Source organism: Hyperolius riggenbachi, chromosome 4, assembly GCF_040937935.1.
Source record: "Hyperolius riggenbachi isolate aHypRig1 chromosome 4, aHypRig1.pri, whole genome shotgun sequence".
NCBI lineage: Eukaryota > Metazoa > Chordata > Amphibia > Anura > Hyperoliidae > Hyperolius > Hyperolius riggenbachi.
The window spans coordinates 265756465-265780879 of NC_090649.1; the positions used below are offsets into that span (position 1 = coordinate 265756465).

The following is a 24415-nucleotide window of genomic DNA, read 5'->3' on the forward strand; positions in this document are numbered from 1 at the left end:
GGCCGGTGGCGTCCTGGGATTGTGTTGCCTGTGTGCCCCGCCTCCTGTCCACCTCTAATCCGCCTCCAGTAGGCCTGCCTCATGCCATACACAATCCTGGCTACATACATCGGCTCCGTCCCTAGTTCCGCCACCAACATGCTGCTTGTTTGTGCATAAGAAACAGTAGCAGCCAGGACATGAGAGGACACAGAAGAAAAATCAATTTACGCTAACTTGTGACAAAAAATAAAATCTTCTATGAACTCACCATACTCCTAATGGAATACCTTGGGGTGTCTTCTTTTTAAAATGGGGTAACTTGTGGGGTTCCTATACTGCCCTGGCATTTTAGGGGCCCTAAACCGTGAGGAGTAATCTAGAAACCAGGGGCCATATGCAATTCACTTTTTCACCTGAATTTTCTCCTAGGAGATATTTTTTTATCTTCAAATTAAAATACCTTTCCAGCACTTTTCAACTAAAAAAGTACCAAAAAGTAAATAAAAAAGGACTATCAAAATTATTTTGAGCATTTTCTTGCTTTCTGATGGCTTAAAAAGCATTTTATTGACACATGTAAGAATATCACCATGGAGAAAAATCAGGAGAAAAAGTTAATTGCATATGGGCCCAAATGCCTCAAAATGACCTGGGAATAGGACGTTGGGCCCCTTAGCACACCTAGGCTGCAAAAAAGTGTCACACATGTGGTATCGCCGTACTCAGGAGAAGTAGTATAATGTGTTTTGGGCTTTATTTGTACACATACCCATGCTGGGTGGGAGAAATATCTCTGTAAATGACAACTTTTTTATTTTTTTACACACAATTGTCCATTTACAAAGATATTTCTCCCACCCAGCATGGGTATGTGTAAAAATACACCCCAAAACACATTATACTACTTCTTCTGAGTACGGCGATACCACATGTGTGACTTTTTTTTGCAGCTTAGGTGTGCTAAGGGGCCCAACGCCCTATGAGTACTTTTAGGATTTCACAGGGCATTTTGAGGCATTTGGTTTCTAGACCACTCCTCACGGTTTAGGGCCCCTAAAATGCCAGGGCAGTATAGGAACCCCACAAGTGACCCCATTTTAGAAATAAGTCACCCCAAGGTATTTCATTAGTAGTATGGTGAGTTCTCATAGATTTTATTTTTTGTCACAAATTAGTGGAAAATGACACTTTGTGAAAAAAAACAATAAAATCAATTTCTGCTAACTTGTGACAAAAAATAAAATCTTCTATGAACTCACCATACTCCTAACAGAATACCTTGGGGTGTCTTCTTTCTAAAATGGGGTCACTTGTGGGGTTCCTATACTGCCCTGGCATTTTAGAGGCCCTAAAGCGTAAGGAGCAGTCTAGAAACCAAATGCCTCAAAATGACCTGTGAAATCCTAAAGGTACTCATAGGACGTTGGGCCCCTTAGCGCACCTAGGGCTTGATTCACAAAGCAGTGCAAACTGTTTAGCACGGGTGTGTTAAACAGTTAGCACGTGAAGTGCCGTTCGCGGACTTTTGCGCACGCAAAGTGCCGCGATTCGCGCGATCGCGGCACTTTGCGCGCGCAAAAGTCCACGAACGGCACTTCACGTGCTAACTGTTTAGCACACCTGTACTAAACAGTTTGCACTGCTTTGTGAATCAGGCCCCTAGGCTGCAAAAAAGTGCTACACATGTGTAAGTAGTATAATGTGTTTCGGGGTGTATTTTTACACATACCCATGCTGAGTGGGAGAAATCTCTCTGTAAATGGACAATTGTGTGTGAAAAAAATCAAAAAAATCTCATTTACAGAGATATTTCTCCCACCCAGCATGGGTATGTGTAAAAATACACCCCAAAACACATTATACTATTTCTCTAGAGTATGGCGATACCACATGTGTGACCCCTTTTTGGCATCCTAGGTGAGCTAAGGGGCCCAAAGTCCTATGAGCACCTTAGGCTTTACAGGGGTGCTTACAATTTAGCACCCTCCAAAATGCCAGGGCAGTAAACGCACCACACAAATGACCCCATTTTGAAAAGTAGACACCTCAAAGTATTCAGAGAGGGGCATAGTGAGTCCGTGGCAGATTTCTTTTTTTTTTTTTGTCACAGGTTAGCAGAAATGGAAACTTTTTTTCTGTCACAAAGTGTCATTTTCCTCTAACTTGTGACAAAAAACTAAAATCTTCTATGAACTCACCATACATCTTAGTGATTACTTTGGGATGTCTTCTTTCCAAAATGGGGTCATTTGGGGGGTATTTATACTATCCTGTAATTTTAGCACCTCATGAAACCTGACAGGTGCTCAGAAAAGTCCGAGATGCTTCAAAATGGGAAAATTCACTTTTGGCACCTTAGTTTGTAAACGCTATAACTTTTACCCAAACCAATAAATATACACTGAATGGTTTTTTTTAATCAAAGACATGTAGCACAATAAATTTGGACAAAAATGTAAATAGAAATTTAACTTTATTTGAAAAAGGTCAGCACAGAAAGTTAAAAAAATCTTTTTTTGTGACAAAATTCATGTCATTTTTGATGAATATAATAAAAACTAAAAATCGCAGCAGCAATCAAATTGCACCAAAAGAAAGCTGTATTAGTGACAAGAAAATGAGGTAAAATTCATTTAGATAGTAGGTTGTATGACCGAGCAATAAACCGTTAAAGCTGCAGTGGTTTGAATGGAAAAAAAGGCTCTGGTCCTTAAGGGGTGAAAAGACTGCGGTCCTCAAGTGGTTAAGGTGGCTATACATGATGTAATCAAATCTATACGTGTTCTATTTTTTAAATCAAAATGATTGACTGTATAAATAAATTGACTACATATTTTATTTAAAAAAAACAAAACAATAGATTTTTTTAAAATTTTGGATTTGTTGCAAATATCAGAAAAATACAAAAAAAATGTTTTCCTTTGTTTTTGAAATTTTCTCAAAAATCAATCAAACATGTGTGGTATGTTGGTTTGATTTTACGAATTATCAAGTGGGAAAATTGATCAGATTTTGCGGGTCGAAAAAAAAAAAAACTTAAAGAAAGAAACCGTTTATGGCCACCTTAATTCTGTCAACTAAAATTAATATTAATGATAATTTTGGGCATCAGATATTTAAATAAGTACCTAAATAACTAGAGGGTATTCATTTTATCATGACATTATGGTTCACCTGGTGAGATTTTTTTTTTTTTTTAAGATCAGCCACAGGGTAATTTTTAAAATTCATTGGCTACTTAATCTTTTTGCTTTTGCAAATAATATAATCTCTTTCATGTAACCCACTTATGCAAATTGCTGTTTTCTATTTAGGCTCAGTGGGAAGGCCTCACAGGAAGAATAAATTTCAACAAGACCAATGGCTTACGAACTGACTTTGATTTGGATGTGATCAGTCTTAAAGAAGAAGGTCTTGAAAAGGTACTTGATACATCCAATCCTTGTTACACAAATACTGAAAAGCATTTTGATGGATCTCGCTTTGATTTAAAGTTGTTTATTGTTTTCTGTGTCCTGAAATATTAAATTCTAGCTATTAGCAAGAGCATAAACTGCTAATGAACATCCCCAGGGGTGTTTTTAAGATTCCAGACTAAAAAACTATTATAGGCAAATTAAAAAGTTGTACATTCTTTGTACAATGTGTGCAGAGTAATGGCACCTGACTTAATATGAACTGGATACCATCATCAATATTGAAAAGACAAAGTACTTATTGATTCATAATAATAATTTAACAAAAAAAATATCCATCTCACTTTTGTTGATGGAATATCAGGCAAAGATTTAGAAACAGAGCAGATTCTAAAATGCGCAAAGGTTGGCAACAAAGCAGGAAGTTGTACAAGGCAATTGTGGGCAACAGATCGGGTAGTCATACAGACTAGGGTCAGCTTCAAGCGGGAAACAGGCATACAGATTCAGTCATGGGAGACATACACTATATCAAAACAGGTAACTTCGGCACACAGTGCTCAGCGCTGAAGCTGGGTGCCGTCATAGCAGCAAAGCTATAAAGTGTGCCCCACGCAACAGAAATTTGAAGATCCAACAATCACCAAACCCGAATTACACCTCCCACTGAGTTGCAACAACTCGGAGGGGGAATAGTCTTTAATGCCACCTGGGAGTTTAGTGGTAGCAGTCATTCGTCTCTCCCGATGCCCAACTTATCGGTAGCCGAAACATACGTACGCACATACAAGAGGAGATAGGCTAGCCAGCATCTTCAAATTGGTTCTTACCAATTTCCCTGTGTTATCGTTTAACCATGCTATCAATTTCTCAAAAAAGAGGATGTATCCAAGCCTATTCCTAATAGAATCAAAAGATAGGAACTGGGAATTCCAGGCCGCTGCAATTTTCAATTTAGTGGCAGTGAAAATATAACTAATAAGTTCATTTTGGGTAGAGGATAAATTGGGATATGGACAGCCATGCAGAGTATACAGAGGATCCCTGGGGACCGGATGAATTTATTTTTAATTGTACAGTCTTGTGATAGTGATCCTTTGATTAGAAGTTTAGAAGTTTTAAGCTCATTCTGCTGTTTTGACCAGTATGCTTTGTGTCTGAAAAAATATTCTTGTTTTAATGCTTGGTAGTAAGATGATGTAAATCTGTCATAAATAATTAAGCTTCATTATCTATTGCCAAGATTTGACATCTGAATTGTTAGAGGCTTGTGTACTAAAGCAGTACAGCAAAATGATTTTGAGTGTACAATATATATCAGTGAAGCCAGGAAGTAGCGTTCCAAAAATAACACATTCATTTGTAATACATAGAACTCCTGATCTACTCCAAGCCCTTTCTTCAGCTATGTTTAAATGCAGTGGTTGGAGAATTCCAGACTGACTTTAATGTAAATTTTAACTGTAAATTCATATTGCCTCATATTGCTGTAAGTGTTTTGGTAACCTGTTCTCAGGTGGCTTTATAATGTAAAATGTATGAGGAAAGATGCTGAGACAGTCTTTTCTGCTCACGGCCATCCATCAGAATCAAACATGCTCTGAAAAATGATGACAGGCAGAGAATGAAATTTTAAATATTATTGGATAATAGTGGATACTACAGCAGACTAAGAGAATCTTTCAGATACATTCATCTAAAAGTACTTTCATGAGTTTCACTAAGGGGTTCAAGAGCTTTTATTGTATCTTTAAATTATGTCTAGGCAGATAAAACATGTAGAATATTAACTTATACCCTCTATCTAAAAACATGCTTATCAAGACTTTGTTTGGAAAGCAGAAGTGGCCATATCATAACTTCTGTAGGACATTTCTAGATTCTACAGCTGGCTTTATACAAGAAATGCTGTGTCATAAATTAGTGATGTAGAATATTGGTAAGACAGGAAAGTACTCTTGAATCAAGGGCTGTGGGTGAACAACATGGGAAGCTGTGGAAAGTGCTGAGGAGGCTACTGAGGACTGGCTGGCCTCACCAGCCTCTATTTTGGAGGGGGCAGTGGAGGGTTGGCTGCATTTCCTGCTGGCTGCAGGATTACTGCTTTACAGCACTACAATCTTAAAGGATTGATACCTAGAATAGGTACATGAAACTTTGATTGTTTCCTCTGTGTTCCAGTGTGTTTCTAGAAACAATCCAAGATTATACTGGTAGTTTAAATGAATGCACTGCCCAGCCCCCCCCCCCCCCACACACACACACACACACTCACACAAAAGATGGTCCTTACATTATTATGATGATTATTATTAATTGTATTTATGAAGCACCACCATATTATACAGCACTGAACAATAAATAGGGATACATACAATGTTAGCAAGAGGTGTCAGACAGTAGGGACGTATGGTTCTTCTGAGCTCTTTTGAGGGATCATTAGTGACATGGATTATTCAGTGTCATCTGTAAAGCACTTTGGAAATTTTCAGCATTATATTAATTAATAATGATAGCCTTTTCTTATCTTTGTTGATTATATCTTTTTATGATTCTCAGTGAATGGACATTGACAGCATTTATGGGTAAAACTTTGAGGCTGATTGACTGAATTAAGTTGGCCCTGAAAAGTAGCTGTACATAGAGACACAAGAGCACACAGGAGAGCAGGAAGGTTTCTCCTCTCATGGGAGATGTTATATAGAAGCAACTACAAGACATAACTTCCAGACCAAATTTATTCAATACACAGGAGTGCTAGTAAGGCAGGGGAGACATATTTATATACTGTAAAAATGCTGCTACAGCATAGCATAAGGTTTCTGACATAAGTTATTGGAGAGTTTTGTTAATTAACATTAATCCTGATGGACAACAAATAAGAGTTTCTGCAGTATTTTTGTTTTCTTTTTTTATAGCTTTTGCATAGCTGTGTGCTGTGTCATTTTCAATTAATATTGCATACTTTCTTTTTTATTTTCCATTTCCTAAAATATGTTTCTGTCAGTATCCTAATTATTACTGGGGTTTTCTGGAATTTAAAATGCATTATGCCCCAGGGAATTATCTGTTTTTCAACTGAAATGTGCTACTAAATCTTTCCAGTTTTCTGGACGGCTTTGAAATTAAAATACATGTGCTAAACAAATTTGCTGAAACAAAACTGCTGCCAAGGTTAATCTGCCAATTAACTAGGCTGCTGAAGTTATAACTTGTGCTGCAAAAACTGAAAAAGATGACGTAATATTTACTATCCGCTGTGTGCTCAACCTAGCTTGCTGATGCTGTGGAAACTATTTTGTTTTTATGCTTTATATAATGTATATTTACTGTTTTTGTTATTTAATGTATTTGTTTATAGGACATATTTTATCACAAAAAAAATAATAAGTGACAGCAATATTTAAAATGAATGGGGTTAGCTGACTTTGGTAAAGGTGGTCTAAATACAGCCATAGAGCAAAGTCCCCAGTATCCAGCATCGGCATGGATCACCTGATGCCGGATACATATGCTTTCCAGTTGTACAAACTTCCCCCTGAAATACTTACTGAGGCTCTAGCGATGTCTGCCAGTCTCCCTCTATCTCCATGCGGGCTCAGAGGGGCTTTCCGGCTTCCCCAGTGCATGGAAGCCCGGGTGTCAGCTGACCCACAAGTCTTTAGGAGACGGGGAGATAGAGGGAGACTGTTAGCCATTGCTAGAACATCCGTAAGTGTTTCAAAGCCTGCCAGGACCCACAGAAAGCCCCACAAAAGAGGTCCCTGTTATCCATCAGGCATGGCGGCTAATTGAGACTTTCCTTTGCCTGAATTCTGGATAACAGGGACTTTGCTGTATTATGTCTATAGCAAAGAATACAACAAAATCATTCTAAATTTTATTTGGACAACTACATTGTGAACTGTTAATGATAATCAAGTAAGCCAGAAGATGAAAGAACTTTCTAGCTCTTGTGTGACTACTGGCTTAATGGTGTTAAGTTGGATGCGCCCAAGTGTAAACGTGTATATAAATGTCTTATAGGTAAAATGAGGTAGAGCAGTAATCTCTTACCTCCCCTGATGACAAAAACACCAGTAGTACTAAAAAAGTATTTGTTAAAAACAAAAAATAGACAACGCATTTCACGGGTTCTAGCCCACTTCCTGAGGTCAATACACAGTGCCTTGCAGCAAGGCGAGTAAGATATTGGTGCCTCTGATAGCCTACAAGGATCACCCCCTATATAGAAAACCCTCCTATATCGGCTTCATGGCTTTCTATATCCTAATGCATAAGATGTATGGGCTTTAATAAATGTGGGTTTCTATGGAACCATTTATCTATTTTCATCAAATGCATACTGACTTTATATATTTGAGCAACTTTATATGCTAATTGTGCATATGTTGTTGCCATCATAACTTTATAAATTTAAGAATATGACAAATATTATTGGTATACTTTTTGTAATTGTGCTTGTGACAATATATTTATATTTTTTTAGCCACTGATTGCTTGCATCTTATTTGCTATTTTTTTTTTTTCGTTTGTTGTTGTTTGTTGCCACACTTTCTAATAGATTGGAACTTGGGACCCTGCTAGTGGCTTAAATATGACAGACAGTCAGAAAGAAAAACCTGCCAACATAACAGACTCTTTATCCAATCGATCTTTGATTGTTACAACAATATTGGTAAGCTTTTTGTGAAAGTGCTCTCAAACTAATTTTGGTAATTAATGTACATTGACCTTAAATAATATTTATTTTGTTGCATGGATTGTTACAATACCAATACTTTTTGTATTCTGAAGAAATGCAAATTTGTGGCATTATACCCTAAAAACTGTTTTAACTTTGTAATTTTTTTTATTTATCAAAGCTGGTCCTAATGGACCGTCTCCTCAGTTATAATTGTGTTTAGTGATGGCTGCTGGTAATGCAGGATTCTTTTTAGAGAAAAGGACATAATGACTAACCTAACTATGACTAGCAACATGTTGTATTGCACCCTGTGAGTGAGTGCATTCATTTAGCATTATTCTGTTTTGTGCTGTTCCAAGCCAACTTTTAGGTGGCTGCTACTCTTCACTCTTAACTCACCAGTTGTCTATACCAGCATCTGTTTTTAAACCCCAGAATGCTTTGTGCCTTATAGTCTATATCACACACCCTAGATTTTGTTTATCTGCTACTTTTTCTCTTTCTCTTCTAACCCCCAAACCTCAAATCCTGTGAATTCACAACTCCACACCTCCATACCCATAATTGTGTGTAATAATTCTGTTTCTCAGCTCTATTCATCCAATCATTCATCCCTGTCTATCTGCTATTGTTATTACTATTCTATTCTTTATCCTAACTCTTCAATAGAATGATGTTAAAAAGTAGCCTGAAGCAACAACTTAAAGATAGCTAGGCATAACACCCCGAGTTACTATACAGAATGCATTTGTACAGGCCTGGCTCTTTATCTAAGTAATAGGCTCTCCCAGCTATAGATAGCTGTACCTACAGACACTTATATTAACCTGAAGAAGTAGGTTTTGCCTGCAAAATGCATCATCCTTAGGGTTTCCAATAATTTTTTTTTTTCATAATATAGTCATGTGAATTACTTGTTTCAAGGTTAGAAACTCTTACCATTTTAAGTGGTTTAACTTTTGTTTCTTCAGGGCACCTATTCCAACCTGATATTTTTATCTAACGATTTGTCTTTTGAGATGAGCTTTAATATTTAGTTAGACTTGAGGTATTTTAAAGGCTATCTTCTGTCTACTTCTAAATAAGGCAGTTTTGCTTGCCTTGTAGCTAGGTTAAGATCCAGCACATCCTATTATTATTAGAGTTTATTTTCAGTCTCTCGTGAAATTTTAATTCCTTGGATTTCTGTATTGATGCACTTTGTTTTCCTACTTTAAACCAATCTCTGCTTTTGGTCCTTTAAACCAGGTGTGCCCACACTTTTTCGGCGTCCAGGAGATCTACCAACATGTAGGTAGCTAGGTATAGGTGTCTTCAGTATAGGTAGATAGGTATAGGTGCCTGAAGTATAGATAGCTAGGTATATCAGCCTTCAGTATAGGTAGCCAGGTATAGTATAGTATAGTTAGGTATAGGTGCCTTCAGTACAGATAACTAGGTGTAGTAGGGGCCTTCAGCATAGGAAGCCAGGTATAGTATAGTTAGGTATAGGTGCCTTCAGTACAGATAGCTAGGTGTAGGGGCCTTCTGTATAGGTAGCCAGGTATAGTGTAGTTAGGTGTAGGTGCCTTCAGTATAGTTAGCCAGGTATAGGGTAGTTAGGTGTAGGTGCCTTCAGTATAGTTAGCCAGGTATAGTGTTGTTAGATGTAGGTGCCTTCAGTATAGTTAGCCAGGTATAGTGTAGTTAGGTGTAGGTGCATTCAGTATAGTTAGCCAGGTATAGTGTAGTTAGGTGTAGGTGCCTTCAGTATAGTTAGCCAGGTATAGGGTAGTTAGGTGTAGGTGCCTTCAGTATAGGTAGCCAGGTATAGTGTAGTTAGGTGTGGGTGCCTTCAGTATAGTTAGCCAGGTATAGTGTAGTTAGGTGTAGGTGCCTTCAGTATAGTTAGCCAGGTATAGTGTAGTTAGGTGTAGGTGCCTTCAGTATAGTTAGCCAGGTATAGTGTAGTTAGGTGTGGGTGCCTTCAGTATAGGTTGCCAGGTATAGTGTAGTTAGGTGTGGGTGCCTTCAGTATAGGTAGCCAGGTATAGTGTAGTTAGGTGTGGGTGACTTCAGTATAGTTATCCAGGTATAGTGTAGTTAGGTGTGGGTGGCTTCAGTATAGTTAGCCAGGTATAGTGTAGTTAGGTGTAGGTGCCCTTCAGTATAGGTAGCCAGGTATAGTGTAGTTAGGTGTAGGTGCCTTCAGGATAGTTAGCCAGGTTAGCCAGGTATAGTGTAGTTAGGTGTAGGTGCCTTCAGTATAGTTAGCCAGGTATAGTGTAGTTAGGTGTAGGTGCCTTCAGTATAGTTAGCCAGGTATAGTGTAGTTAGGCGTAGATGCCTTCAGTATAGTTAGCCAGGTATAGTGTAGCTAGGTGTAGGTGCCACTTACCTCCCTCCAGTTCCAGCGGCGTTGTCTGGGGCTCCTCCTGGTCTCCCCTCCTTCGGTCGCGCTGGCTAGAGTGCAGATGGGCAGCTGAATGAAGACTCCGGTGCCACCCCCAGCTATGACATTGGGGCGTCCTCCTCTCCCACTGTACCGCCTCTCTCCTCTCCGCCTCTTCCGATTGGCCAGCGGCCGGCAGCAGAAGCTGATAGCTGCCGGCTGCATAATTTAACATGATACCAAATAGGTGGTCGCAATCTACGGGTAGATCGCGATTGACCTATTGGGCACCCCTGCTTTAAACAGTTTCAAATGATACTCCCCAGTTTAATATCTGAGTGGTATTGCTTGTACAAATGAATGTGTTTCTTATCTGCTTTGTCCCTGACATGTCCTTTGGGAGAGGGAAGAGGTTAAGTGGAGAGTGTTGAGAGATGAAAGGGGACACAGCCTCTACCTTTTTGTTTGTGTATGCAGAGGAGAGGGGCTTATTCAACTGTTTAATCATCTCTGTTTAGCTAAATTTAACTCCTGCTGCTGAAGAAGGGGTACTGGGGAGTCATATCAGTGATATCATTGCCTGAATCTGGTATACTTTTTAGCAATGAGTCACATTTCAGTCTAACTGTCTTTAACTATAGTGTGTAAAGACAATCTAGGCATTGAATTCGATTTTTCTGGATTCAGGGAGAGATTTATTTTACCTGAAATGCATTTTTATCAGTAAAAATATAGTTATACAGTAGATGACACTCATATAAATAGTTTAATATATATATGACAGCTATTTACAAGATATTACACTTGCCCCATTGACAATAAAGTATCAGGTTAGAGATTTCTGAATATGCCACTTATTCACTTATTAATTATTGAGTAAATGAATTAAATTAGTTCAGCTTATTTCATTGGTTCAAAATTGTTACAAATTGGGTTTATAACTGTGTACATTCTTATTCTTCATCATCTTCTTTGTCTTTTTTTTAATAGCATTTCTAATGACACCCTAGGGAGTAATATACAGAAGCACAATGCAGTAAAACTGTGTTCACTTCAAGCATTAATTATGCACAAGGGAATTAAAAATAAACTTCAACTTCTCTGTGCATGACTGGATGTTTGAAGTGAACACAGATCACTTCATCAAACTCCTCTGTACTTCTCTCCCAGAGATGTTTAAATGTATTGTTAAAATTGTTGAATACAAAATGAATTTACTAAGTCAACAAAAACATTGAATCCAACAGGAAGAACCTTACGTAATGTTCAAGAAATCTGATAAACCACTTTATGGAAAGGAAAGATTTGAAGGTTATTGCATAGACTTACTTCAAAAATTATCGGAAATTCTTGGATTTAAATATGAAGTTCGGTTAGTGGAAGATGGCAAATATGGAGTCAAGGATGATGCTACCCAGCAATGGAATGGGATGGTTCGGGAACTCATGGATCATGTAAGTTATTTTTTAAAGATATATATATCTCTATCTATATTAGTGTTGGGTCGAACAGTGTTCGCCACTGTTCGGGTTCTGCAGAACATCACCCTGTTCGGGTGATGTTCGAGTTCAGCCGAACACCTAATGGTGTTCGGCCTTTTTAGTTCGGGTTCGCCCAAACTACTCAATGCCCGCCGAACAGGGCCGAACAGGACCCCTGTTCGGACGAACAGGGCCCTGTTCACCCGAATACGGCCCCCCTATGGGGTCTCAGGCATAAGGGGGGAGCATGCCCCGATCGCGGGGGGTCAGAAATTCCCCCCACCCCCTCCGCTAGCGCTCCCCCCTCTGCCCGCTTCCCCATAAAAAAAGTTTGCGTAAAGTTAATAGTACCTAGTGGTGGCTGGCTGGCTGTGGTGATGAGATGAGTGAGGAGGAGTCCGATCGACTAAGAGACGCGTTGAGGCCGGGCAGCGGGCGGTTCAGCGGTAGTACCCTTGTGGTACTTCCGCCCTTTCTCTGACCTCACGTCCTCTACGTGATGACGCATACGAGGGTACGCGTCACGCGTACCCTTGTATGCGTCATCACGTAGAGGACGTGAGGTCAGAGAAAGGGCGGAAGTACCACAAGGGCACTACCGCTGAACCGCCCGCTGCCCAGCCTCAACGCGTCTCTTAGTCGATCGGACTCCTCCTCACTCATCTCATCACCACAGCCAGCCAGCCACCACTAGGTACTATTAACTTTACGCAAACTTTTTTTATGGGGAAGCGGGCAGAAGGGGGAGCGCTAGCGGAGGGGGTGGGGGGAATTTCCGAACCCCCCCCCCCCCCCGCGATCGGGGCATGCTCCCCCTTTATGCCTGCGACCCCATAGGGCCCCTAAAAGCGGCATGTTTGGGGGTCCCATTGACTTCCATTGAGTTCGGGGTTCGGGCCGAACATGCCGAACATCTGGCCCGTGTTCGGCCTGTTCGGCCCGAACCCAAACATCCAGGTGTTCGCCCAACACTAATCTATATATATATATATATATATATATATATATATATATACATATATATATATATATATATATATATATATATATATATACATATATATATTTGCATAATTTGCTATACTTTAGTGGTTTCAGTTTGAAGTAATATTAGGAAACAGAACCACTACCATCAACATTTGAAGTTTCTGTTGCAATTATTGATAAACAATAAAATTATATCTTAGTATAAAAACAGTGATGATCATAAGCAGCTAATTAAGATTATGCAAAATTTTGCGTACATTTTTGCAATTACACCTACAAGTAATTACGGTTTGTAAATTCAATTGATTTCATACAATCATTCATAATTTTGTACACATTTTCATTTTCATGTAATTTTGAGCCGACTTTAGCAGTGAATAGCAAAATCGCCATACTTGCTATTGACACCAAGATTGCTACATATGTTAAGACAAATAGTGGGTACAAGTAAAAAAAAAATTCAAAAAGACCTTATCGTTTCTGAGAAAATCGATTTTAAAAGTGCAAAGAAAAGGAGTTTTTAAACTCAGAAAAATGAAAGTTTAAAAACCATGTTTCCTTTGCAAATTTAAAATGATTTTTTTTCAAAAACTATGACTTTTTTTTTTTAAATTATTTTATTTTAACTTGTTTCCAGTATTTCCCTTAACATACATTCAGCAATTTTGGTGATGATAGCATGTATGTGGCTTCGCTATTAACCGCCAAATTAATTAAGAATTTTCCTGAAATTGTACATTACAATTTTGCATTGTAATTGCGAATTATGATGCGAAATTACGTTTATGTGAAATTTGTGCTCATCACTATTCTAGAGGGTAGTATATGGAGGATACTACACTTACTTACTTCAAAAATGAATGCAGTTACCTGGCTGTGAATATCTGGGCTTCTTCAGTAGCCCAGTTAAACATAAAGTTCAAAAAGCATTAGCCCTGTGAAATCACATAGGCAGAAAACAATAGTTTATAAAATATTATAGGTGGAAGATCAACATAACAGCTAGGCAAGTAGCAAATCTGTAAGGATTATTGATGGTATCCTTCTTCAGTGGTGCTCAGCAGAGCTCGAATATTCGAGTAGCTCGAATATTCGAGCTCTTTTTCAGCTATTCGAGCCCGGTATTCGAGCTCCGAATAGCTGTAGCTATTCGAATGGGCTATTCGAGTACACTCGAATAGCCCATTCACTATTCGAGCTATTCGAGCAAACCGGCGCTATTCGAGCTCGGTACCGAGCTCGAATAGCGTCATAGCCCAGATTGATGTCCTTAGAGCCAATCAGAGGGCTCCCAGGCCCTCTGACGGCAGCCAATCACAGAGGGGGACCCTGGCCAGCCCCTACCCTATAAATAGCGGCCACCATGTTAGGTTTCTCCGTGCTTGCCTGAGACTTGTACAGAGAGAGAGTTGCTCCTTTGTGCTTTGGCTTAGCAAGAGCTCTATTGTGGTCATTTACCTAGCGTTTTTGCTCACATACACCTTCTATACACACCTATATTGTTGTTAGTTAGTTAGACATTGTATTTTAGTTAGTAGCTTTTGTGTTACATAGAGAGAGACTCAGACAGCTGCTGCACGCTTACAGCTTTAGGCCTCAGGGCCTGCCTGTGTGGGCAGCTGTTCTCTCCTGTCCTCTGTTTATTTCTCTCATCTATACCAGTATTTCTGCTGTCCTTTACTACTGATTGTATTAGTATTGTAGTTATATACTGTAACTGTACTAGGACACTCACTGTCACTGTTCATAGGCTACTAGCTGCTCCTGCGTGTGTGCACTCACTGTCTGTGTAGTGTGTACACACTACACACACTCTATTTCCTTCTGATAACTGATTGCTTATTGTAATTAGTTAGTTGTACTTACTGTTACTACTTACTCTTACTGTACTAGGAGTCTAGGACACTCAGTCACTGTTCATAGGCTACTAGCTCCTGCGTGTGTGCACTCACTGTCTGTGTACACACACTACACACACTCTATTTCCTTCTGATAACTGATTGATTATTGTAATTAGTTAGTTGTACTTACTGTTACTACTTACTCTTACTGTACTAGGAGTCTAGGACACTCAGTCACTGTTCATAGGCTACTAGCTCCTGCGTGTGTGCACTCACTGTCTGTGTACACACACTACACACACTCTATTTCCTTCTGATAACTGATTGATTATTGTAATTAGTTAGTTGTACTTAATGTTACTACTTACTCTTACTGTACTAGGAGTCTAGGACACTCAGTCACTGTTCATAGGCTACTAGCTCCAGCGTGTGGGCACTCACTGTCTGTGTACACACACTACATACACTCTATTTCCTTTTGATAACTGATTGATTATTGTAATTAGTTAGTTGTACTTACTGTTACTACTTACTCTTACTGTACTAGGAGTCTAGGACACTCAGTCACTGCTCATAGGCTACTAGCTCCTGCGTGTGTGCACTCACTGTCTGTGTACACACACTACACACACTCTATTTCCTTCTGATAACTGATTGATTATTGTAATTAGTTAGTTGTACTTACTGTTACTACTTACTCTTACTGTACTAGGAGTCTAGGACACTCAGTCACTGTTCATAGGCTACTAGCTCCTGCGTGTGTGCACTCACTGTCTGTGTACACACACTACACACACTCTATTTCCTTCTGATAACTGATTGATTATTGTAATTAGTTAGTTGTACTTACTGTTACTACTTACTCTTACTGTACTAGGAGTCTAGGACACTCAGTCACTGTTCATAGGCTACTAGCTCCTGCGTGTGTGCACTCACTGTCTGTGTACACACACTACACACACTCTATTTCCTTCTGATAACTGATTGATTATTGTAATTAGTTAGTTGTACTTACTGTTACTACTTACTCTTACTGTACTAGGAGTCTAGGACACTCAGTCACTGTTCATAGGCTACTAGCTCCTGCGTGTGTGCACTCACTGTCTGTGTACACACACTACACACACTCTATTTCCTTCTGATAACTGATTTATTATTGTAATTAGTTAGTTGTACTTACTGTTACTACTTACTCTTACTGTACTAGGAGTCTAGGACACTCAGTCACTGTTCATAGGCTACTAGCTCCTGCGTGTGTGCACTCACTGTCTGTGTACACACACTACACACACTCTATTTCCTTCTGATAACTGATTGATTATTGTAATTAGTTAGTTGTACTTACTGACTGTTACTACTTACTTACTGTACTAGGGACACTCACTCAGTCACTGTTCATAGGCTAGCTCCTGCGCGTGTTTGCGCGTGCGTGCACTCACTGTCTGTAGTGTACACACACTAAATTTACTTGTGATTACTACTGATTATTGTAACTGCTAGTTGTACTTCCTGACTGTTACTACTTACTTACTGTACTAGGGACACTCACTCAGTCACCTCACCCACCAACCCACTCCATTAAAGTACCCCACTTTTCACCCGCCCTTTTAAAAAACTTTTGTCTATACGCCCAAAACATCGAAGATGTCTGGAAGTGGCAGCCAGCGCGGTTTGGGCAAGGGGAAGGGCAGCAAGGGAATCAGGAGGAGAGGGAGCAGCATTGTGGCAGGCCGCGGCCGCGCCACCATGCACAGTTCCGCAGCAGCAGCAGCAGCGTCAGTGGCTAACATTCCTCCCATAGCCACTGGCCGTGGACGCCTTGGGCGCCGCCCAGCAGGAGCATCTGCAACTCACGCTGCAGAGACACAGCAGCAGCAGCGTGTAGCACCTGCTCCGATTTTCCTCCAGCCGGGTCGGAAACGTCCCATTGAGGAAAAGCATGCAGACACTGTGGTGCAACTCATGACGGAGGATGAGCAGCCCGCCATCAGCTCTGCATCCGAGGCCTCCACCCTCACCACCACCACCACCACCCCTGTTTGCAGCAGCCGCCCAGCAGGGTCTGGGGAGGAGGCCAGTTCACCGTCACAAGTTGGCGACCTGTCACTCAGCAGTATTTTTACCCCAGGCACCATCAGGGTATTGTCTGCTGTTGTTGGCGATTTTGAGGAGGAGATGCTGATGGGCACTTTGGGGGATGAGGGATTGGACAGCAAGACTGTGGCGACAGTCAAGCAGCCCATCCATGCATCAGGAGAGGAGTTTGGGGGGTCATCATCCCAGCAGGACATGTTTCAGGAGGGGGAGGATGATGATGACCCGGTGACAGACAGAGACTGGGTGCCACCACCTCCAGGGGATGTCGTCCTCAGCAGCTCTGAGGAGGAGGAGGAGGATGTTCTTGTGGGCCTTGCAAGGAGGCGCATCATTGCAAGCATTGGCAGCAGTAGGCAGGTCCCACAGCCTGCTGGTGTCTCAGGCTCAGCAGCAGCAGCAGCATCTGCCAGTACCACCACCAGCCGCACCCAAGCCCCCCCCCCAACCACCACAGGGAGACAGGCAGCAGCGCTTCCATGCCGTAGGGGGATGTTTCTGTCACCAATCTGGCGATATTTCACCATGCCCACTGTGTACAGCAAGTACGCCACTTGCAACCACTGTCAGCGGAAGTTGAGCAGAGGTGCAGACCCCTTAAAGTTCAGCACCAGCTCGCTCATCAACCACCTTGCTGCGAAACATTTCCACCAGCATGAGGAGTTCCAGAGGCTGAAGGCATCTGGTGCTGGCAGTGGCACCACACCCATCACTGCACAGCCTTCAGCAGCAGCAGCAGCAGCAACAGCAGCCATCCGCCCTCCTGCTCCTCCAGCAGCACCAGCAGGAGTGTGGAAACGCACTGCTCCTCCCCCCTCTGCAACTCCTCCCGCCGACACTGAGGCCTGTTCTGACAGCCAGTCCTCAGTGGCCTCCTCCGCTGTGTCTGCTGATTCCCGTGCCAGCAAAAGGCCACGCCAGAGCCTTTTGAGCGAGTCCTTCCAGGGGGTGGTTAGGGCTCTGCCTCCCAGCAGCCGTCGCGTGCGGCAGCTGAACGGCTTGCTGGCACGGGCCATGTGCTCCCAACTCCTGCCGTACACGCTCGTGCAGGAGGGGAGCGACATTCGTGCGCTGCTTGCTTGCGCAGCCCCAGACTGGCAGCTCCCCAGCAGACACTTTTTCTCCCGCAAGGCCATTCCTGCACTGCACCGCTTTGTGATGGCCAATGTGGAGCGAGGGCTGGAGCACGCGGTTGGTGAAAGGGTCCACGTCACCATGGACTCCTGGAGCAGCCGCTTCGGGACAGGCCGCTACCTGTCCTTCACTGTCCACTGGGTCAGCTTGGTGGAAGGGGGTGAGGATGGGAGAGCAGCAGCGGGCACAGCAGCAGCAGCAACACAGTGGGTGGTGCCACCCCGCAGGGTCAGGGGAACTGCAGCAGGTTCCTCCGATCCTCTGCCATCCTCCGGCACACCTGGCCAAACCCCCCGCCTCAGCAGCAGCGTGAAGGCCCGCCACTGCCAAGCGCTGCTGCACTTGGTCAGCCTTGGGAAGACCAAGCTGACGGCAACCCATGTGTTGGCCAAACTCCAGGAGCAGGAGAGGATTTGGCTGACCCCCAGAGGCCTCAGAGTCGGAGAGGTGGTGGCCGACAATGGGGCCAATCTGGTTGCCGCAATAGACAGGGGAAACCTGACCCACATCCCCTGTCTTGCCCACGTGCTGAACCTGGTGGTGCAGAAGTTCTTGTGCACCTACCAGGGGATGGGCAAACTGCTGGAAATGGCAAGGAACGTTGTGCGTCACTTCCGGCGCTCGGCTGCAGCCTGTGCGAGCCTGGAAGACGTGCAAAAGGAGCTGGAGCTGCCACGCCATCGGCTGATCCTTGACGTTCCGACTCGCTGGAACTCCACCCTGGCGATGTTGGAGCGTCTGGTTGAACAGAAGCATGCTGTCAACCAGTACCTTGCCCTGGCCACTGTTTCCGCCGCTCAGAGAAGGGACAAGACCAGCAACATCCCGTCCATCGTCCCCGATGATGACTGGAGGCACATGCAGCAGGTGTGCTTACTGCTGGCTCCCTTTCTGCAGGCCACTAACATGGTGAGCAGGGACCATGCTATGGTCTGCGAGTGGGTGCCCCTGGTTTGTCTGCTGAACAGGGCCCTCGATGCTTTGCTGGAACAGGGTATCGGCAGCCTTGGACCAGCAGGAGCGGCAAGCAGCTGCACAGTCCACCTCTGAGGGGGAGGAGGAGGAGGACTTGGTGGAGGTCCCTGACCTTGCTGCTGATGAGGGGGAGCAGCACAGTGCAGCTGAGTTGGTGCGGGGGTGGAGAGAGGATGAGGCTGACGAGGCAGAGGAGGAGGAGGAGGATGAGGACAGCAGCACTGCCGTCGATGTGCCAGCAGACGTGGCCCGCCTCTTCCCAATGGCAGCGCACATGCTGAGGTGCCTGCGCAGGGACCCCAGGGTGATCCAGATGAAGCAGAGGGAGGACATCTGGATCAGCATGATGTTGGACCCACGCCTCAAGGGGAAGTTGAGCCAGTTCCTGCCGCCTGCAGGAGGAGACCCAGCGCAACAAATAAGGAGCTTGCAGCAGGCCCTTGTTGAGCGCTTGGAGGAAGCCTTCCCCCAGCCTTCCACCCCCACTGTCCAGCAGCCAGCACAGAGGCAGCAGCAGGTGCCTGCATCCAGCAGCAAGCGCCCCACAGACCTGCTGTCTCTCAGCCACGAGCTCTACAGGACTGTAGAGGCTCCGGCAGCAGTGACTAGAGAGGAGGTGCATGCAGCATCCTCCTCCTCCGGTCACAGCCAGCGCCTGACCCGCATGGTGGCTGACTACATGGGGTCCTACACCGGGCTTGACAGCGATGCCCCTGTTGATCCCATGGAGTATTGGGTCAAGCGCCTGGAGATCTGGAGCGAGCTGGCGCAGTACGCCCTGGAAGTGCTGTCCTGCCCCCCTTCCAGCGTGCTGTCCGAGCGCTGCTTCAGTGCAGCTGGTGGCGTGGTCACCGAGAAACGCTCACGTCTGTCTCACAAGTCTGTGGACAGACTGACGTTTCTCAAGATGAACCAGGCGTGGGTGGAAGGCGAGTTCCTGGCCCCTGTTGTCGGCGAGAGGGGGACATGAACTGGCTGCCGGAACTTAGAACCATCGTTAATGTGCCTTACCACCCTTTACCACCTCCTGGCTCCTGCTCACTAAGCCAGCCTGGTTCACTTTGACTATTACGTCGCCTGCAGCCACACATTAGGGATGCTCGGAAAATTCCGCGGAATTATAAATTCCGTGATACCGGCCGGAATTAGGTTAATTCCGATTCCGGTAGTCAAATCGGAATTCCTGTACCTCTCAAACGGAATTCCGCGGAAATTCTATAATTCCGACGGAATTTTCCGGAATAACTTAAAATAAATCTCCTCCTCCTCCTCCATCCATCCCAGTAGGGAATTGCAGATTTTCAAAACAGCTTATATACCATAGCTGGGATTTGAACCCAGAACCTAGTGTGTAGTAGGTATCTGTCTTACCCTCTAGACCATGACCCACACTACATGCTAAAGCTGCCGGTAGCATAAACCATACTTCCATTATGATCAATTCGATAGAAAAAGTAGCATGATTAAGGATTTGTACTTTTTGAAAAGCATGCTTATTTATATACCATAGCTGGGATTTGAACCCAGAACCTAGTGTGTAGTAGGTATCTGTCTTACCCTCTAGACCATGACCCACACTACATGCTAAAGCTGCCGGTAGCATAAACCATACTTCCATTATGATCAATTCGATAGAAAAAGTAGCATGATTAAGGATTTGTACTTTTTGAAAAGCATGCTTATTTATATACCATAGCTGGGATTTGAACCCAGAACCTAGTGTGTAGTAGGTATCTGTCTTACCCTCTAGACCATGACCCACACTACATGCTAAAGCTGCCGGTAGCATAAACCATACTTCCATTATGATCAATTCGATAGAAAAAGTAGCATGATTAAGGATTTGTACTTTTTGAAAAGCATGCTTATTTATATACCATAGCTGGGATTTGAACCCAGAACCTAGTGTGTAGTAGGTATCTGTCTTACCCTCTAGACCATGACCCACACTACATGCTAAAGCTGCCGGTAGCATAAACCATACTTCCATTATGATCAATTCGATAGAAAAAGTAGCATGATTAAGGATTTGTACTTTTTGAAAAGCATGCTTATTTATATACCATAGCTGGGATTTGAACCCAGAACCTAGTGTGTAGTAGGTATCTGTCTTACCCTCTAGACCATGACCCACACTACATGCTAAAGCTGCCGGTAGCATAAACCATACTTCCATTATGATCAATTCGATAGAAAAAGTAGCATGATTAAGGATTTGTACTTTTTGAAAAGCATGCTTATTTATATACCATAGCTGGGATTTGAACCCAGAACCTAGTGTGTAGTAGGTATCTGTCTTACCCTCTAGACCATGACCCACACTACATGCTAAAGCTGCCGGTAGCATAAACCATACTTCCATTATGATCAATTCGATAGAAAAAGTAGCATGATTAAGGATTTGTACTTTTTGAAAAGCATGCTTATTTATATACCATAGCTGGGATTTGAACCCAGAACCTAGTGTGTAGTAGGTATCTGTCTTACCCTCTAGACCATCAACCACACTCAGGGCCAGGCTTTAGCATGTAGTGTGGTCAGAGGTGGGACAAGGTCCTTCAGCACCCAAGGCTGAGACAGCAAAGTGCGCCCCCCCCATCCCTCCCACCCCAGCTGTCACACACTGATTGCTATTACACTAAGAGGTGCCCCAGGCCCCCCCCCCCCCCCCCCCCCCAACACCTTAATCTCTACTTATCTGGCTTGCTGTCGCTGCCATGTATCACCTTTTCTTATTTCTTTCTGCTTCAAACACAATTGGGAATGACAGCTGAATGAATTGTGCACCCCCTCCTACACTGCGCCCTGAGGCTGCAGCCTCTCCAGCCTCTCCAGCCTCAGCCTTACTAGTGGGTAAGACAGATACCCAATTCCATGCAGTGTGGTTCATGGTCTAGAGGGTAAGACAGATACCTACTACACACTAGGTCCTGGGTTCAAATCCCAGCTATGGTATATAGGCATGCTTTTCAAAAAGTACAAATCCTTAATCATGCTACTTTTTCTATCGAATTGATCATAATGGAAGTATGGTTTATGCTACCGGCAGCTTTAGCATGTAGTGTGGGTCATGGTCTAGAGGGTAAGACAGATACCTACTACACACTGGGTTCTGGGTTCAAATCCCAGCTATGGTATATAAGCTGTTTTGAAAATCTGCAATTCCCTACTGGGATGGATGGATGGGGAGGAGGAGGAGGAGAGATTTTAAAATTTTTCTGACGGAATTCCGTGTAAATCGGAATTCCGCGGAACTGACCCGGTATACCGTCGGAATGGAACGGTAACGGAATTTCTATATGTCGGAATGCGGAATTGTGCCTGAAACGGAAAACGGCTATTCCGACCATGCCTGCCACACATTTTACACCTACAGTGGGCTGTTGTGTACTGCCCTTCTGCTGTCTGTCTGTGTTTCCCACTGCCAGGGTACACAGAATTACCTTCTGCTGCCACTCTGCCACCAGCTATTACGTCAAACAATAGCTATATTGGTTGTAAAACCAAAACTAAAAAAACCATTACAAAAAAAAGGTTTAATTTTTCTGAGGTGCTCGGGTTGAAAACTGTGTTGTCCCAGTTGTGTATTGGACATGATGTGGGCTGCACGACCGCTGTCTGGGACCTCCTGTTGTGTTTATTTACAGCCCTGGTATCACCGCTAGGTACCAGGGCTATTATGTCACGCTGCCTACCTGCTGCCACACTCACACTGCTCCTCCTCCATTCCTCCTCCTGCTGCTGCTGCTGTCTGTCTGTGTTTCCCACTGCCAGGGTACACAGAATTACCTTCTGCTGCCACTCTGCCACCAGCTATTACGTCAAATAATAGCTATATCTGTGTAATTGGTTGTAAAACCAAAACCAAAAAACCATTAAAAAAAAAAAGGTTTAATTTTTCTGAGGTGCCCGGGTTGAAAACTGTGTTGTCCCAGTTGTGTATTGGACACGATGTGGGCTGCACGACCGCTGTCTGGGACCTCCTGTTGTGTTTATTTACAGCCCTGGTATCACCGCTAGGTACCAGGGCTATTATGTCACGCTGCCTGCCTCATTGACTGCCTGCTGCCACACACTCATCCTTCTTCTCCTGCTGCTGAATTTACCTCCTGCTGTCTGTGTGTTTCCACTGCCAGGGAGCACATACAATGGCGCTTCCAACATGCATGCGCCCACCAGCTATTTGTTACGCTCAAAAATAGCTGCATTTCTTTTAAAAAAAAATGGAAAGAAGATGAAGAAGATGAAGAAGAAGAAGAAGAAGAACAAGATGAAGAAGAAGATGAAGAAGAAGAAGAAGAAGATGAAGAAGAAGAAGAAGATGAAGAAGAAGAAGAAGAAGATGAAGAAGATGAAGAAGAAGAAGAAGAAGAAGAAGAAGAAGAAGAAGAAGAAGAAGATGAAGAAGAAGATGAAGAAGATGAAGAAGAAGATGAAGATTAGAAGATGAAGAAGAAGAAGATGAAGAAGAAGAAAAAGAAGAAGACAATATAGAAGAAGAAGAAGAAGATATAGAAGAAGATAGATGAAGAAGAAGAAAAAGATGAAGAAGAAGAAGATGAAGAAGATGAAGAAGATGAAGAAGAAGAAGATGAAGAAGAAGAAGAAGAAGATGAAGAAGAAGATGAAGAAGAAGAAGATGAAGAAGAAGAAGAAGATGAAGAAGAAGAAGAAGAAGATGAAGAAGATGAAGAAGAAGAAGAAGAAGAAGAAGATGAAGAAGAAGATGAAGAAGATGAAGAAGAAGATGAAGATTAGAAGATGAAGAAGAAGAAGATGAAGAAGAAGAAAAAGAAGAAGACAATATAGAAGAAGAAGAAGAAGATATAGAAGAAGATATAGAAGAAGAAGATATAGAAGATAAAGAAGAAGAAGAAGAAGAAGAAGTATATACAGTACTGAACAAAATTCTGGACACAACTTCTCTTTCCACCTTTTTTTTTAAAGGAACATCCCCACATAATCACTTGCTGTTGTTACTTGGAAAAAAAGATGTTTCTTGCATCATTCACCCTCAAAACAAGTGTTGGAATCTATTTAAGGCCAATTCGAATAGTCAGCTCGAATAATGAGCTCGAATACCGACTCGAATAGTCAGCTCGAAGTCCGAGGTCGAATCGAATAGTAAAAATTATTCGACTCGAATATTCGACTGACCTCGAATAATTTACTATTCGAATTCGACCAAACTCGAATTTTAAAAAGGGGTATTTGAGCACCACTGTCCTTCTTATCCCTCTCACTGTAGGCTTCCTTTAATACTACACAACTGTTGGTTTTCAGGCTGGTCATAGCCTGATCTTCTGTTGTAGCATAGCAACATGTTGCTTGTCTATGGTGCCTCCTCTGTCCACATCCCTTACTCTCTCCTTGCTCTTGAACACACACACACACACACACACACACACACACACACACACACACACACACACACACACACACACACA

The 24415-nt window shown here is 42.9% G+C and overlaps 1 protein-coding gene across 3 annotated transcripts in view; it reads left to right on the forward strand.

Annotated features, from left to right (window-relative positions):
* GRIK2 (glutamate ionotropic receptor kainate type subunit 2) overlaps window positions 1-24415 on the forward strand; it is an 853883-nt gene that overhangs the window by 555514 nt on the left and 273954 nt on the right. For all 3 annotated transcript variants that reach the window (XM_068231225.1, XM_068231227.1, XM_068231226.1), the window contains 3 exons: window positions 3297-3404; window positions 7963-8076; window positions 11704-11910. In XM_068231225.1, the coding sequence (XP_068087326.1) occupies window positions 3297-3404; window positions 7963-8076; window positions 11704-11910 (429 nt within the window). The remainder of the gene's footprint in view (window positions 1-3296; window positions 3405-7962; window positions 8077-11703; window positions 11911-24415) is intronic.